Source organism: Myxocyprinus asiaticus, chromosome 42 (genome assembly GCF_019703515.2).
Source record: "Myxocyprinus asiaticus isolate MX2 ecotype Aquarium Trade chromosome 42, UBuf_Myxa_2, whole genome shotgun sequence".
In the NCBI taxonomy this organism is placed as follows: Eukaryota; Metazoa; Chordata; class Actinopteri; order Cypriniformes; family Catostomidae; genus Myxocyprinus; species Myxocyprinus asiaticus.
The window spans coordinates 5,029,800-5,047,381 of record NC_059385.1 but is presented as its reverse complement, the minus strand read 5'-3'; the positions used below and the strand labels follow the sequence as shown (position 1 = coordinate 5,047,381).

General features: G+C 37.5%; 1 protein-coding gene across 1 annotated transcript in view; it reads left to right on the top strand.

The window, feature by feature from the left end:
- Positions 1-5,849: 5,849 nt before the first annotated feature.
- Positions 5,850-17,582, top strand: part of slc4a5b (solute carrier family 4 member 5b) — a 35,501-nt gene continuing 23,768 nt past the window's right edge. Inside the window, exons 1-6 of the mRNA XM_051683799.1 lie at positions 5,850-5,984; positions 9,992-10,059; positions 12,192-12,395; positions 14,251-14,377; positions 15,358-15,518; positions 16,925-17,074. Coding sequence (XP_051539759.1) covers positions 9,993-10,059; positions 12,192-12,395; positions 14,251-14,377; positions 15,358-15,518; positions 16,925-17,074 — 709 coding nt within the window. The 5' untranslated portion in view covers positions 5,850-5,984; position 9,992. The remainder of the gene's footprint in view (positions 5,985-9,991; positions 10,060-12,191; positions 12,396-14,250; positions 14,378-15,357; positions 15,519-16,924; positions 17,075-17,582) is intronic.

The following is a 17,582-nucleotide window of genomic DNA, read 5'->3' as shown; positions in this document are numbered from 1 at the left end:
GATGAAATATGGTTGATTTAATGTGCCAACAAGATTAAGCAACAAGTTCTCTATTGTTCCCTGGCTTGCTGGTAAGAATGATGACCCAAAGGTTTCAGGCATGTCACAAAACTCTGCAACTAGACAACTAATATTAGATTATCATGTACCAATGCTGAGTTTTGATGCGATTCAAAGGTGAATTTTGACATTTCTGCGCTACTACTAGTGTCAGCAAATTGAATTTAAAAAACAGTGAATGTTGTCAAACAGGTTTCTTGAACAGTCCATTCGTCTACCATTGGCTTAACAAACAGATGGCCTGGAGACTTAAAGGTACACTCCTTTCTTTTTCCATTGAGTATCAACTTTGTCAGATGTTACTTTTTAAAATCTTTAGGAGTATTAAAATAGACATAAATGAGTCAATGGTTGACACAAAGTAAAAAAATATTTCCAGCTTCTATACAAGTTAAACTCAATCAACAGCATTTGTGGCAAAATGTTGATAACCACAGAAATTAATTTAGACTTTTCTTTAAAAATATGAGTTACAGTGAGGCACTTATGATGAAAGTCAATGGGGCCAATTTTTGGAATGTTTAAAGGCAGAAATTTTAAGCTTATCATTTTATAAAAGCACTTACATTAATTCTGCTATTAAAACTAGTGGATTATTTGAGCTGCAAAGTTTAAAATGTGTATTTTTACGGTAATTTTAGGGTTTGAGGTGTTACTTCATCATGGCAACAGAGTTGTAAAATTGGATATAACTTTACACAGAAAAGGAATGCTTCTGAGGTCGTTTCAACCGAGTGGAGAATGTGAGGTTACGTCTGTATCACTTGGACTCCACCCTCTCATGAAGCCTAACGGAAGCAATGATTTATAGTTAAAAAGTACTTAAATATTGATCTTTTTTGCACCAAAAGTGATCGTATCACTTTAGAAGACATTAATTTAACAGCTGGAGTTGAATGCAGGGGCGTAGCCAGGGGGTGGGTAGGCGTCCTGTATCTATCCGTTTTTGTACAAAGCGATGACCAATACCCCCAATCCAGAGGGACATGTCGAAGAAAAGGAGGGACAAGTCGAAATTCAACATTATGCCACAAATGCTGTCAACTGAGCTTGAACCCAGAATATTCCTTTGAGCAAAAATCTCCATTTGTTATCATTACTATTTAGGAGAAACACTCAATACAATTTCCAAACCTGTAAATATGTACATATCTACAGGTTTGGAAATTGCATTGACCAATTGCATTGACCACTAGCAACCAATTACCATGGACTCAGTACACAAAGACCTTGTCAACATAATTCTTGTGACTAAAAAACTAGCCATTTCCTGTTACATTATGTTACTGTGAATAACAATGATAAACCCACTGTCAGCTAGAAATGGAAATTCTGAAATTTTACCCAGTTAGCTAAACAGAAAAGGGTGTTGTGGCAATGGCTTGTACCTATTACTAGACATTCACTACTCCCAACGTTGTTTGAAATTTACACACAAACAGATGAACCAATACTCATCCATTCAGGAAGCTGTGTTGGCTGTTCCAATTAAAGCTGATCCATACTCTTGGTTTGACTTGTAGATGTGAGATGTGAGATGTGAGCCTGCATGTATACTAACAGTAGACAAATCCCCCTGAAGTATCTCTTGTGTGTTCACAGACGCCACTGAGATGGTTCAGTACTCATTACCCGTAATCATCATGCCGTGAATGTTGCTCTGGCTTAAGTTTACCTCTAATCTCTGATTATTATGTCTCAAGTGAATGAATTTTATGCAGACTTCCTTCGCACAAATCGTATAACTATTAGTTTGGATGGAAGGTCTTATCCTCTGCCTCTGCTTATCCACAAGGACATCTCAGGCTTACAAGTTTTTTAATTTATTATGAAGAAAAAACTTTGTCTTTATAGCACTGCAAGAAGATGAGTCTATATTTGATTGAAAGGGACATCATGATATGTAATTGGCACTTCAATGGTCTCCTTGAATTGCAAATCTACATAATATTTTCTTAATTGAACAATTCTAACTATTGGTTTGATCAACATGGAATCATAGAATCACATTACAATACTTATATTTTTGCTAAATAATTTTTACGCTCCTTATTGTATGTATTGTGGCAGTTCCTGTTGAAATGAAAACTAGAGGCGCTACAATAACGACTTTCATTCACTTTCACACAAATCCAGAGTAAAACGACAGATTATCAGTTCATAAACATGCCCTGTTCCTCACACAATTTTATCTTATGACATCAAAACACTTTTACTATAGCGCATGGCTTTTAAGGCGATACATTTTAATGTTTGCATTACATAACCAACTTAATTTACAAGCTTGTTCAACTGTCATCAAATTGCGCAGTAGCTCAACTGATAGAGTGTTGCACTTGCGATGCAAAGGACCAGGGTACGAGTCTTGAAATGCATGCAATATGACACATTTACATAGTTTTAGCAGATCGTGTGAAGGTTGGAAGCTCATTCCACCACAGAGGAACAGGGAAAGTGAATGATTGTGAAATTGACTTTGTGCCTCCTTGCGACGGGACCACCAAGCACCGCTTGTACATTGACTGCAGAGAGAGAGTGGGGACATAAACCTGGAGGATTGACTTGAATTAAGAGGGTGCTGTTCCATTGGCTGTCTTGAAGGCCAGAGTCAAAGCCTTAAAATTGATGCAGGCAGCTACAGGTAGCCAATGGAGTGAAATCAAGAGGGGGATGACGTGAGCCCTCATTGGTTGATTGAAGACCAGAGGCGTTACTGTGTTCTGGACCATCTGCAGTGACTAAATTGTGCTAACTGGGAGGCCGGCCAACAGAGTGTTATGAGCAGGGGCGTAGATCGGGGGAGGTAACCCCCATATAATCAAAACAAGCAAGAACAACCTGCCCAATATCTATAGCATGATCAATGGAAGCATAGGTAAATGCTTCAAGCTGCAACCCCGCAATGTTCAAGCCAAATCCACATCCTTGGTAATGAGTCGAATTATGTGGTAACTTCAGCAATTGTGTTTTTCATCACACATTTGTTTTTATGACACTATCGGTTAGGTTTAAGGTTTAGGGTAGGGAGGTAGGTTTTGATGGTATAAAGCTCGATAGAGCACTAACCATAAAAACCTCATGTGTTTGAAAGAACATTTAACTCGCTTTTAGTGCCACACTGTGGACATTTCACATCACGTAATGTATTATTATTGACGGTTGCTAAGGCAAAGAGCACAAACATCTTTGGGTTTGGGATTTGATCAAACCCCTGACCCCCAATTTTAAACACCTCATCTGGCATTATTTGTGCTACAGACATGAATGACTCCTCAAATCGTGTGTCCTGTTAAAGAGGGGTGTGCTCTTAATTTCAAAGTGATTAGACTTGCAATTGTTGCATGACAGGCAATAACACAGGCAAAGAAATTTCAAAGACTTGCACCGAAGGAGGGCTCAGAGCCATTTACAGTAGGAACCAGAAGTGAGTGAACAAGCCTATGTTGTAATGTCTTTTGTCGTTTGATAGAGTGTCATTCATTCAGAAGTGACGAGTCTGTCATCGTGGAATGCATCAACATTCTCTGCTTATGTGTAGTGAGCGATTAAACTGCCCCACATTGTATAAAACATTCATTAACAATATGGGACTGTTGGTTATAATGATATAAATCATTCTGTTGTCATTATATTTGCATTTTAAATTCATTTAGTAGATGTTTTTATCCAAAGTGATTTACAAATAAGGAATCTTACATGTTTGCAAATGGAAGCTATATGTATTCTTTAAATACGCTTCTGTTGTATCAAATTAAAAGATATCAATCTTTAGCTCCGTAGACTCTGTCTGAAAGCCAAAGCTGATGTTTAGAGGTTTTCTTTATCGTCGCACATAAATTCATTATAAATCTAAAACAGAACATGAGCACCAAAGCATTATCGTGATCAAGGGCATAGATTGACTTGAACATTGGGGGGTTCCAGTGTGAAGAATTTACATATTTCCATTGTTCATTGTATAAATATTGTGTGTGTGTGGGGGGGGGGTGTACTTGCTTGTTTTTATTATTGGGGGGGTTACCTCTCCCCCATCCCCCCTGGAATCTACGCCCCAGATCATGAAACATGTTTCTTCACATAAGCCCAGGCAGAATTATAGGTCTAGTTGATTTGCAGTTTGCAATATGGTGTTAGATAAGTTTGTGATGCCATCTAGTGGATCATTTACAAGTGGCTCGGATAAATATTGTGTCTGATGGTTGTGGACTGTTACACAAACAGGTTAAACTTTAATATAGTGGTACTTCCTAAGACAAATATGACAAATACTATGTTTATTATGATACTATTTTGTCCACTGTTGTACTATTTAGTACCCTTTCATAAAAAGCCTCTAATAAATGTTACATTAGGACTGTTTAAAGTTCATTTTGCATGCTGTGTTGGGTTGTAATTTGGCCTCTGGCCTTCAGTTTTACCTCAACATTACTCAGAGTTACAGCACTGCCCAGCAAAGAAGTGCAATGCCTGAATATTTTAAGAATTGTAAAGTTGAATAGACATTTATTGGTTTGTTCTTGAAGGGGTCTTTGGATCATAAAACTTCACAACTCTCAATCAAAGTGTAAATATGTAAATATCTGCAGTAATTTTCCCTCACATCAAATAGTCTGCAGACTTGCTCTTTTATTAGTTGTGTTTTATTGATCATGGCCTTCATATGGCGTATTGTCATATTTCTCTGTTGCCAGAGGTCAAACCCTCTAATGAAAACGGTTCCATCAATGGATTTGATCTTGTGTTACTACTGTATTTTAAGTAATCAATATTTTGTCTAGAATATTGATTATATTGTCAAGTCATTTTTATTTGTAAAGCACATTTCACAACACACATCGTTTCAAAGCAGCTTTACAGAAAATCATGCTTTAACAGAACATGAAACTGTAATATCTATAAAGTCTTAGAGTCATCATTATGTAATTGTAAATTGTGTATAAAAATAAATTAAATAGTTAAATAATAATTGTATTTAGAACCTCAGTGAGCAAGCTGAAGAAATACCTCTAATGTTGTATTCTTCCACTTGCGCTCCATTTTCCAAGCTGCTCTCTTGAGATCATGAGTGTGATCATTGTACCATGGTGCGGGGATTAAAGAAAATTTTCTTTAATCGAAGAATATTGGTATTGCTTCCACATGAGACTCCTGCAAACAATAAAAAATATCTTGAATTATGCATTAATTAAAAAAGAAAAATAGATCTGAATACAATAAGGAATTTATTAAATAAAAAAAGGATCAAGTTTATTACAAAGAGACTTTTTGGGCAGCATTATGATGTGGTACCAAATAATAATTCCATGATACTATTTTCATATATCATGGTATTTATATGTTACTCCAATGATACTTAAAATAATATCATTGTGCTTGTCTGGAAAACATGTTATTGTTATTGTTCCATATCTAAAAAAATGTCCTTTTTTGTTCTTTTTCATTTATTTTTATACACATTTCTCATACCATTAAACCACAGCAGATAACATACCCTGTGCATGCACTTTATAGTTCCAAAAACAAATTTTTTCAGTAGATTTTTAGCCATTCTCTCCCAAATATGCATGCAACACAAGTATGGATAAACCACGACATTGGGATTATGTTGTTACAGAACTATCACACTATAGCGTGATTAGTTTCAAAAGAGCCTACAGGATGTTCACTGTGAACGTGATGTGTGCATGTCATTTGATGGACAGTGTGTCTCGTGTCTCACCACCAGTGCTTATGGCCTGCAGCGTTTGACTGTTCAGCCAATTACAAGAGAGATGGAGAGGGATGAAGGATAACTGTGATGTTCTACTGTCTCTGTGTGCTTGATACTGTACAGAGAAAATAACCCTGATCACAGCTGATACAGACTAATGCTCATCGCACTGCTTGAGTTATTGACCTCATCTCAACAAAACTTCTGCAACAAGGTAAGATCTGGTCTTTGTTTAATTTTAAAGGTCTTGCAGCACTTGGAGTTCTTTAGTGTATTGATAAATGTAAAACAATTGCAGGGTTCCCATGATCATGGAAAACCTGGAAATATTAGAGAATATTTAAACTGTTATTTTTGTGGCTGGAAAAATCATGAAAATTAATTATATATTATATAAATCTTAATAAAGTCATGGAAAATCATGGAAATTCCTGAAGTGAATAAAAAAAAATTCTAGTTATATTCAGTTCATTTTATTGTGAAGAGATGGCAGCAGGATGCACTATGGGAAGAAGGCAGGCTGGTGGAGGCAGTGTGATGCTCTGGGCAACGTTCTGCTGGGAAACCTTGGGTCCTGGCATTCATGTTACTGTTACTTTGACACGTACCAAGATTGTTGCAGACCACGTACACCCCTTCGTATTCGCTGATGGCAGTGGCCTCTTTTAACAGGATTTTGCGCCCTGCCACACTGCAAAAATTCTTCAGGAATGGTTTGAGGTACATGACAAAGAGTTCAAGGTGTTGACTTAGCCTCCAAATTCCCCAGATCTCAATCTGATTGAGCAACTATGGGATGTGCTGGACCAACATGTCTGATCCATGGAGGCCCACCTCGCAACTTACAGGACTTAACGGATCTACTGCTAACGTCTTGGTGCCAGATACCACAGGACAGAAGTCTTGTGGAGTCCATGCCTCGATGGGTCAAAGCTGTTTGGGCTGCACGAGGGGGACCTACATGATATTAGTCAGGTGGTTTTAATGTTGTGGCTGATCAGTGTATATATGCACAGCAATGTCCTGACAAACACCCTAGCATTACTGTAAAGATTTTTGCTGGGCAAACATCACACATTTTCTTCTGAAAATTAAAAATCTAATATTTGTATTCAGTGTGTGTGTGTGTGTGTGTGTACATGTTTATACTACATTGTGGGGATCAAATGTCCCCACAAGGATAGTAAAACCTGAGATCACCTACCTTGTGGGGCCCAGCCAGCAGTCCCCACGAGGGAAATGGCTTATTAAACATACTAAACAATGTTTTTTTGAAAATTTAAAAAAGCAAAAAGGTTTCAGTTAGGGTTAGGGGATAGAAATTTTCGTTAGATCTGTATAAAATCCAAAAAATTCATGGAAGTCTATGGAGAGTCCCCACAATGAAATAAAAACAAGTTTGTGTGTGTGTGTGTGTGTGTGTGTGTGTGTGTGTGTGTGTGTGTGTGTGTGTTTATGTGTGTGTGTATCTTTAATGAATGCCTTCATCTATTTGTTTATTATGGTATTATTTACTTACCTGTGTTTACACTCCAATAAATATATTTTAGCCTGTTTTTAAGAATAACGCATTTTGGGGCCTGGGCAGCTCAGTGAGTAAAGACGCTGACTACCACCCCTGGAGTCACGAGTTCAAATCCAGGGCATGCTTAGTGACTCCAGCCAGGTCTCCTAAGCAACCAAATTGGCCCGGTTGCTAGGGAGGGTAGAGTCACATGGGGTAACCTCCTCATGGTCGCTATAATATGGTTCTCGCTCTCGGTGGGGCGCGTGGTGAGTTGTGCGTGGATGCCGCGGAGAATAGCGTGGGGCCTCCACACGCACTACGTCTCCGCATAATGCGCTCCCGGTTGCTAGGGAGGGTAGAGTCACGTGGGGTAACCTCCTCGCGGTCGCCATAATGTGTGGTTCTTGCTCTCGGTGGGGCGCGCGGTGAATTGTGTGTGGATGCTGCGGAGAATAACGTGAAGCCTCCACAGGAGCTGTCTCCGCGGTTACGCGCTCAACAAGCCACGTGATAAGATGCACGGATTGACGGTCTCAGACGCGGAGACAACTGAGATTCATTCTCCACCACCCGGATTGAGGTGAGTCACTACGCCACCACGAGGACTTAGAGCGCACTGGGAATTGGGCATTCCAAATTGGGGAGAAAAGGAAAAAAAAAAAAAAAAAGAAGAATGCATTTTAATTTCATAAAAAAATCTAATTTAATTATTTAATGCTTAACAAAATTAAATTAATTAAACTTAAAATATTTAGTTTTTTTTTATTTGATTTGATTAAAGATTACTCATTTAAATTTGATGGAATTTTGTCATGAAATTGAAATTCATATACCTTAAAATTATTTTTTTGGGTGTAGTTTTTTCGAAAAAAGTATGTAACAAGTGCCACCTTCTAATTGATTATCATTGTATTATTTAGGTTACTTCAGTAGTATTTAGTGTTGTTTTTCAAAAGTCTTTAATAAATGCATGCTGTGTTGGGTTGTAATTTGGCCTCTGGCCTTGTTGAGTTTTCCTCAACATTACTCACATTTACAGTAATTCCAGCAAAGGAATTAAAAAAAAACAAAAAAAACATTTTATTAATTTGTTACTGAAAACTAAGTTTAAATGGGTCTTTGAACACTGGAAGTTTAAGACTCTTTATGTGAGGCCATCAAATAAATGTGTATATCTGTGAGCATTTCCCCCAGTTTCCCTGCCATATTGTCACAGTGGCATTTCCCAGCAAATCAATGACGCTGTCAATCCTTATTATCTGTTTGTCCTGGAGTTGTTATTCATCTGGTGTGAAGGACACTGATAATGACAGTGACAGTAATGCAGACAGTGTTAATTACACTATTACATCTACTTTAGTCGAATATTAAAGCACCTTGGCCTTGGGCGGCCATTGATAAAAAGAAAGACTTCTCAGTGTTTTGTAGTTCTAAATCCTCATGCTTTAGTGATCATTCAAACACTGTTAAAAGGAATTGTTGACTTGAAACTTAACTGTTAAAATTTAAAGTTAATATTAAAGTTAAAAACATGACTAACTGGCTTAATAATTGTCCTCAATGCCTTGTTTGTTCATCCACTAAATGCAAAACGTTATGTATATTTTTTTCCAAGGCAACTTTCATTATCAGTTAGCAACTTGAGAGATTTTCATAATTTTCATTTCATAATTTATGTCAACATTTTTACATATGGTTATATATGACTCTTAATAGAGTACTACAATCTTTGCTTCTGAAGAAAAGAACATCTTTTTTAAAGATTCGCTCTGAAAATCACGACACAGCAATGTTTTCCAGTATGTGATTGTTTGTTCAGACATCTCTTTTAGGAATATTGTTGGTCTAATACATGTAGATTTTTGTAGAATGCAAAATTATTCAAATTATTTTGCATTTCTGTGACTCAAAAAGTCCTGAATGCTGGATATAATGCAATTGCTTTTTGGACAGTGTTGTTAATTATCATGGCATTATATTACTATTGGCACAGTAAGAAACCAGAGAGAAAACAAATCTGAACTGAAGGCACTGAAATGAATCTTTTTGGGTTCATTGTTCTCTGTGTTTGGTTAATACTTCATTCATTTATTTACTTTAATGTTGCTTATTGGCCCAGTTGCAAGCATGTGCCTGATCCACTGTAACACAGCTTTGACTTATTGAATAAGTTTAATGCTGATAATGTGGGACACAGCCACTGTCTCTGAATGTTATTCAGTTATTTTGACAGCTTTGTGACATAAGAGAGGTGTGTGTGTGTGTGTGCACTGACAATGAAAATCCTGCTGTAATTATGCATTGGGTAACCTCTGCATTGGGGTTTCCTTCCCCATCAGCTATAGGAACATCGATCTAATGGAGCCACAGGTCCACAAGCCGCATCACGCTGGTTTCACTGAGGTCCTCTCACGGTCACTGAAGCTGAGAAACTGAAACACATCCTGTGACCATCCTGACTTTGATCTCATTACTATAACTACTCAAAACGAATAACATGTCTAATATGTGTAAATACGTTATATTTGCATTAAATGTATGCATTTTTTCAATCTCTGGGAATCAAACTCATGACAATGCCATATGTCCCAACCAGTTTAGCAGAAACAAATTGTGTCCCAGCACAACTAAAGCCATCCTAATTTTGCACCCTTATTTTATAGTTTATTGAATTATGACTCTCTACGTTTTATTCTGCTTTCTTTTTCTATCAGAATGGACCATGACTGGCATGGCAGCAAGAGAAGTGGTCACCGCAGTAAACACCATGATGATGGTGATGGTGAGAGGAGGGCTGCTACATTTATGTTTTTACAATTATTTGTTGGTAGATGTACACTTTACATGTACTTGACAAGGAGCTAGAAGTTACTCGTAACTTAGAATAGTTTAATTACAGTCAAGCGACTATTTTGATAGCAATACAACAGTTGTAGTGGAATATGTCACTTACTGTATGTTTTGTTATGTTTATATATATATATATATATCAGAGCAGTCCTAATCTGTCACAATTCAATAAAAATAAATGGATCTCAATTAGGGTGACAGCTTCAAACCTGAAAAATGTATTGTAAGTAAGCCAACTAAAACAAAGATCACAGTACTTTATATAACTGAAAACATAGTGTTAGTGAAAATACGATGCAGGGAAAGCAGGGAACAATATTGAGTGGTGACTCATGAATCGATTAATCGTTTTTGAACCAGTTCAGTTGTATGAGCTATCAGAACGAACTGATTCGCTGAAAGGAATCACACTCAGGATGTACAAGGGGAAAAAATGTCCAAACCAAACGATTCACTGAAAGAGATTGTACTTAAGAGGATGTTCTTTAAAAGAACAGCCTAAACAAAGTGATTAGCTGAAACTAATTGTATTAAAGACATGGGAAAGCGTTCAAACGAACTGATTCGCTCAAAAGAATCATACTTAGACATTATAGGAAATACTGTAACTGTTCAAAGAACCGATTCAATTAAAGGAATCCATTTTAGGACGTTCTTTGCAACAACCAACCGAACAACCTGAATTGCTCAAAAGAATCGTTCTTATACATTATAAAAAAGAACCGTCGGAATGAAGAACCGATTTGCTCATTGAAATCATACTTGGGGAAAGTGCATTGAATTTGACCTCAACACGGTTGGTTTTAAATGTGCCATAAAAACAATGATTTAGAGTTCTATCTTGCTAAACTGCTACTTCTTGAAAAAATAAAACAGCTTATCACTGATGTACTGTAGATAATTAAATAATGTAAGGCTACCCTATTTTAAAAATCACTGAGCTACTGTCACACTGCTAAAATGTTGTTACGAAAGTAGTGTTGCTAACTGCCTTTTTACATTAAATAATCATTTCATATAATTATCGAAGGTACAAATACATTTTTGGAATTTCAAATGATCCATTCCAAATCCTCTTGGCTCAAAAATCTATGGGGGCATGTGCCCCCTCAGTCTGAATGGGCATGACGCCTCTGGAAGGAACCTTGTTTTTATTATTGCAGTCTAGGATAAAATAAGGTTAATGAGTTCATGGGATGGGATTGATTAGGGACAGTTCTGAAAAATACATTCAGTTCATACAGGAAACCTATAGCTGATTAACAATTGACTGTTTCTCCTTCCCACTGAGTAATTAATCTGGTGCCACTGTTAAGAGGAATGTGTTGGGGTGATATTTTTTGGTTTAGATGCTAAGGTGGTTCAGAGTAACATTGTAATGAGGTACAGGAATGAGGAAGCGGGAGATGGTGATTCCAACTCAGGAATGTCACTCTTTTATTCACAAAAATAAACACGTTCACTTAAAGCACAAGGGTGAAGCTTCAATTCACACACTCAAAAAGTTGCAACACGGCAGTGGCTAACACACGGGCAGCTTCTCAGCTGGGCTCTCCCTCTCTATTGCTGCTGTCTCCTCTCCTTAAAAGCCCCAATCACTCCTCACTGAAACACAAAACAGGAAATCATTCACCACTCATCTCCCTTGCTTCACCCTCCACAGCACGGCGCTCGGCCACGCCTCCACCTCCACAAACGTCCTCTCTGCAAAATGGCTAAATGATGATTTTTCATGTCCTAGTATTTACATTCTGAGTTCTGATACTGTACCATGAGACAGTGATGGTAGTACCATAATACCTTGATTTATACCATGATACTAAATAATTACAATATTCACGCAACATTGTATTTACAAGGAAATCCAAAGGTGCTTCATAGGATGCCATGGTACAGTACATGTCCAAAACAACATATACCATTGTACTTTTTGTTAGTGTAAGCACATAATGCTTTTAAATGCCCCTTTAAACTTAGGCAGAATACTTTTTTAGATGTTTTCAAAAGTTGCATTTCTCTTAGTATGGAAAGGAAACTCACAAGTCTTTTGTTCTCTGGTTTTAGAGTCAGTCTACATTGGTGTTCCGGTTCCACAGGGCTACAGAAGAAAGCGAAGACGTCACAGGCACACGTCACGGAATTCCCATGACCACGATGGCCAGGACAGACACCACAATCGTCATGGTCACCTGGATCGAGAGGAACCATGTGACCCAGGTGAAGGGGACCAGGACTCCAACGAGCAGTTCTCTGACATCAACTCCAACAGTGAGTTACAACAGTTTCTCTTAACCAGTTATTGTTGTGCTAACATGACTCTCTGCGGTCCTATAGTATGGAATATTTATGTCTTTTCAACCAAGATTTCATACATATAGCTGGACACCCAAATGTACAGTTTGTAAATAATACTTATAATATTAAAATCTTCATTTTAATAAGACCAACTGAATTGCATTACTGATATTACAGTATAAAAAACACAGTTCTGATTTAAGAATGCTTCTTGTTTTATTAACTTTAAAGTCCTCTTTAGTGCATTTGACATGACAAAGTAAGTCTTGTTGCAACTCTGAAAACTGAACATCAAAAAAACTCTATACCAATTCCAAATGAAATGTAAAACAAATCACTGATTGATGGTGTAAGACAGAATGAGTGAAAAGACTGTATGTGTGTGTGTGTGTGTGTGTGTGTGTGTGTGTGTGAGAGAGAGAGAGAGAGAGAGAGAGAGAGAGAGAGAGAGAGAGAATAAATTACTGGATATTATATTGTTTCTGTTCTCTTTGTTTTAACATCATGCATTGGCAACACAATGAACAGTCATTCCAATAAAGGTTCAAATGTGTCATAATTGAAGTTCCAGACACATCTAGCGCGTTGCCTATAGGGTGACCAGATTTTGAAAGTCTCAAACTGGGACACCTGGGGGGTTTGTGATACAGGCATTTATACAGTATATACTGTATAGAAATATAGAAATACGTACCTTGTATTAAAATATGTAGCTAAATTCAATACAACATCTTTTAGTATGTTAAATGTTATTTTATTTTATTATATATTGTTTTATATCATTTTAACCACATTTTAGATATTTGTAATATATACACATTCCATATAGCTTATTCTATCCATATGATGTCATATTGCATGTGTAGTAATGATATGACATGTCACAAAATTTGCAACATTGGAACTTAAAAGTAAAAAAAAAATACAATTCTACATTTCCACATTTAAGTGCTTGTACTATTTAAAGAAAATAAATAAATAAAAAAACAGCTGTATGAATATGACCTGCAATCTCTTATTTTATTTATTTATTTATTATTTGTTTTTCTCCCCTTTTCTCCCAATTTGGAATACCCAATTCCCCATGCGCTCTAATCGCCTCAATCCGGGTGGCAGAGGACAAATCTCAGTTGCCTCCGTGTCTGATACCGTCAATCCATGCATCTTATCACATGGCTTTCTGAGCGCGTGTGGAGGCTTCATGCTATTCTCCACGGCATCCACACACAACTCACAACGCACCCCACAGAGGGCGAGAACCACACATTATAGCGACCACGAGGAGGTTACCCCATGTGACTCTACCCTCCCTAGCAACCGGGCCAATTTGGTTGCTTAGGAGACCTGGCTGGAGTCACTCAGCACACCCTGGATTCGAATTCACAACTCCAGGGGTGGTAGTCAGCGTCAATACTCGCTGAGCTACCCAGGATCCCCTGCAAACTCTTATTTAACACTGTGGCCATGGGAAAGTGAACATTTACAGTGACAGCAAAACATTTCAGTTCCATTTGTGTGGGTGCCTCGTAATACCCCCCCCCCCGCAAGATGCCGCCCTGGGCAACTGCACATGTCGCCCATGCCTAAATCCGCAACTGCCAGTGGCCTTCTGTTTAACACAAAGAATCGAACTCAAATCCACAATTTTTACTCTGTTTTTCATTACACTTCCGTTAAAAAAAATCTTGAGATTTGACTGCATCTAAAGCAAGCCTCACTATTATTATTGCATTTATTATTGCATTTCAAGGTAAATGCTTGACTTTGCATTTAATCAAACCATCTTAAACTTTGTTTTTGTGCGTGCGTGCGTGTGTGTGTGTGACAGTGTCCCCCGCAGCAGAGAGACTGCGGCACATCCTCAGTGAGGAAGATGAGCCCACACCCACACTCTTCACTGAGATGGACACACTGCAGCATGAGGATGGAGAGATGGAGTGGAAAGAGTCAGCCAGGTAATACAATTATGATCACACACACAAATAACACACTCTTCTTTAGCTCTTAAAACTCCCCTTATATGATTATTTACATTATGAAAACCATCTCATGCATTTCTAAGGATGTTGCTATATAGATAATGTAATATTTGCCCCCTCCTCCCATGTTTTTGGAGATGATCAGTGCATTTCAAACACTCATGCCTTAATGTGTAACCCCCGCTTTTCAAATAATTCCAACACCTTCCAGTAATCCCTGTCAGAGTATTCAGCTAAAACCAGCTTCTTATGGTGGCTGGTTTTATATGGTTTTAAGATGGGGGTACCCCTTGTTCGTTTAGCCATCCAGCGAGGGAGGCAGTAAGAAACATTGCCCCCTAGCCCTCTCTTAGACCTGGCCAGGGGTGATGGTCAAGCGAGTTAGGGCTGGTAGATCTCCTTGAATCAGCTATGATGCGTGTAATTTAAAAAAATATATTTTTTCTTGGGCTGTTAAACAGTCAACTATCAATATGCGCAGACAACTAAAAGTAAATTACTTGTATGTTGATTTCCCCAAAAAGTGTGAACACTGTACCTCTGCGGCGCTTTCGATCATTGCTCAAGCAGTCTGACCAGCTCGACACAGCAACATTGACTCAACCAATGCCGTGAGTTTGAGGCGGGGCTATCTGTGTGTTCGACCAATGGAAGACGGAGGGTGTATTTGGAAATCTGTTTGAAAACAATGTTTATTTTGCACTTCCGTTTGGTGACACTAGTGTCGCAGAAATTGCACACTTCAACTTTAAGCTGCACTACAGCACTCAATGTCAGTGTTTAGCATAATGACAATGTTGTCATATTCCAATGCTTTATTTCTATATAAGACCTGCTGTTTTATGAAATAGAAATAAAAAAAAGCCAAAATGCATTTCATCCATCACTTATCATGAAAGAAATTTGCGTTCTCAAGGCAACAAATGTAACTTTGTTTCTTCTTTGTCTTGCATCAGGTGGGTTAAGTTTGAAGAAAAGGTGGAGGAGGGTGGAGAGAGATGGAGCAAGCCACATGTGTCCACACTGTCTCTGCACAGTCTATTTGAGCTGCGCACCTGCCTGCAGACGGGCTGCATACTGCTGGACCTGGAGGGATACTCACTGCCACAGATAGTGGGTCAGTACACTGTCTGCACAATGAACTACATAACATGAAAAGCTGTTAGATATAAGCATGTACGCTACATTTTATTGCTCAGAGGCGGCTCTTTCAAAGCTAAGGACTCTTGATAGAGCTCTGAGTTATGTTTCATTTAAGTAGCACCTCAGATAGTTATATTAAAGTTTCTTAGGAGAACAAAAATAGACACAAGTGAGACAATAGATGACTTATAGTAATATGAGTGTCTACTTTAGCTATAAAATTAATGTGAATAGAATAGTTTTGACTTTTTCATGTTGAAATCTCTGACTTTTGACTGCAGACTTTAGAATCTTGAGTACAGTTTCAGACATTGTTGAGATCTCTTCTGAAAATCTGGAGGAGACACATGTGAGATTACTGGGGTCTTTTTCTCAGAAGAACAATCTGAGACACTGGAGACTTCAGAAAAAGTCTCCCTTTAAATTTCATTGCTGTCTAGGAGGAACAATTTATATATTAAAGAGATCTGATTTATGATTTTTCTTTCCTATTATATATATATATGTTTTGAAGAGTACATGTCTGCAAATTCTAGGCAAAGGGTGACTATTTTGAAGATGCTAAAATATAACACAGTTTTGATTTATTTTGGATTTTGTTTAGTCACAACATAATTCCCATAGTTCCATTTATGTTATTCCATAGTTTTGATGACTACTATTATTCTGAAATGTGAAAAATTATAATAAAGAGTAATAAGTGTTTCAAAACTTTTGACCGGTAGTGTATATATATATATATATATATATATACACTGTATAATATTTATATAATATATACAGTACTGCGCAAACATTTTAGGCACATAAGTTGTTTCACAAAAACATTTGTCTTAGAATGGTTATTGATACCTGTATCTTCTGCTTTAGTGTGTCATAGGAAATATACATTTTAGACTCCCAAACATTCCTTTTGCAAATAGAATAGAATAGAAGAACAGGGAGCCCTGCAACAGATGTTATGGCCCCCACAAAGCCCCCCACTGAACATTGTGTCAGTTTGAGATTACATAAAAAGCCAGAAGCAATTGAGACAGCCTCAATAGATTGAAGAACTGTGGCAAATTCTCCAAGAAGCTTGGAACATCCTATCTGCCAACAACCAAGAAAAACTGTGTCCAGATGTGCCCAGGAGAATTAGTGCTGTTTTGAAGGCAAAGGTGGTCACACCGAATATTGATTTAGCTTTTTTATGTTTACTGGACTTTGTATGACATTAAGTGATAAATGAAAACTATTTATGTCATTATTTTTGAAGACATCCTCACTATGCAACATTTTTCACAAGTGCCTAAAACTTTTGCACAGTACTGTATGTTTATTAAGCATGAATTTTAATTTAAGCTTGATTTGTATGTGTTTTTGTGTCTGCTTCTCCAGATGACCTCATAGAGAAGCAGATACAGGAGGGTCTTGTAGCTCCAGAGATCCGTGAGAAGATCAGTTTTGTCCTCCTGCGGAAACACCGTCACCAGACCAAAAAGCCGATCCACCGCTCGCTGGCCGACATCGGCAAATCCAGCCCATCGAGTAAGTGCCCCCTCACCTGTACATGCTTGAGGTCAAATGTTTTTCACCTACATGGGTGCTTTTCTACACAGCAAAAAATTAAATAAAAATAATAATAATAATAATAATAATAATAATTTATTGAATCAAAATCTAACAAAATGTCATTAGGTTTATGCTTATTTGCCAAAGAACAATACGCTTAATTCATAAGAAAATCTTTTTTTTTTAAAGAGATAGTTCACCCCAAAATTAAAATTCTCTCATCATTTACTCACCCTCATGCCATTCCAGATGTGTATGACTTTCTTTCTTCAGCAGAACATAAATGAAGATTTTTAGACGAGTATCTCTGCTCTGTAGGTCCATACAATGCAAGTCAATGGGTACCAAAAATCTGAAGCTCCAAAAGCACATAAAAGCAGCATAAAAGTAATCAATATGACTCCAGTGGTTAAATCAATGTATTCAGAAGCGATATAATAGGAGTGGGTGAGAAACAGATCAATATCTAAGTCCTTTTTTTATT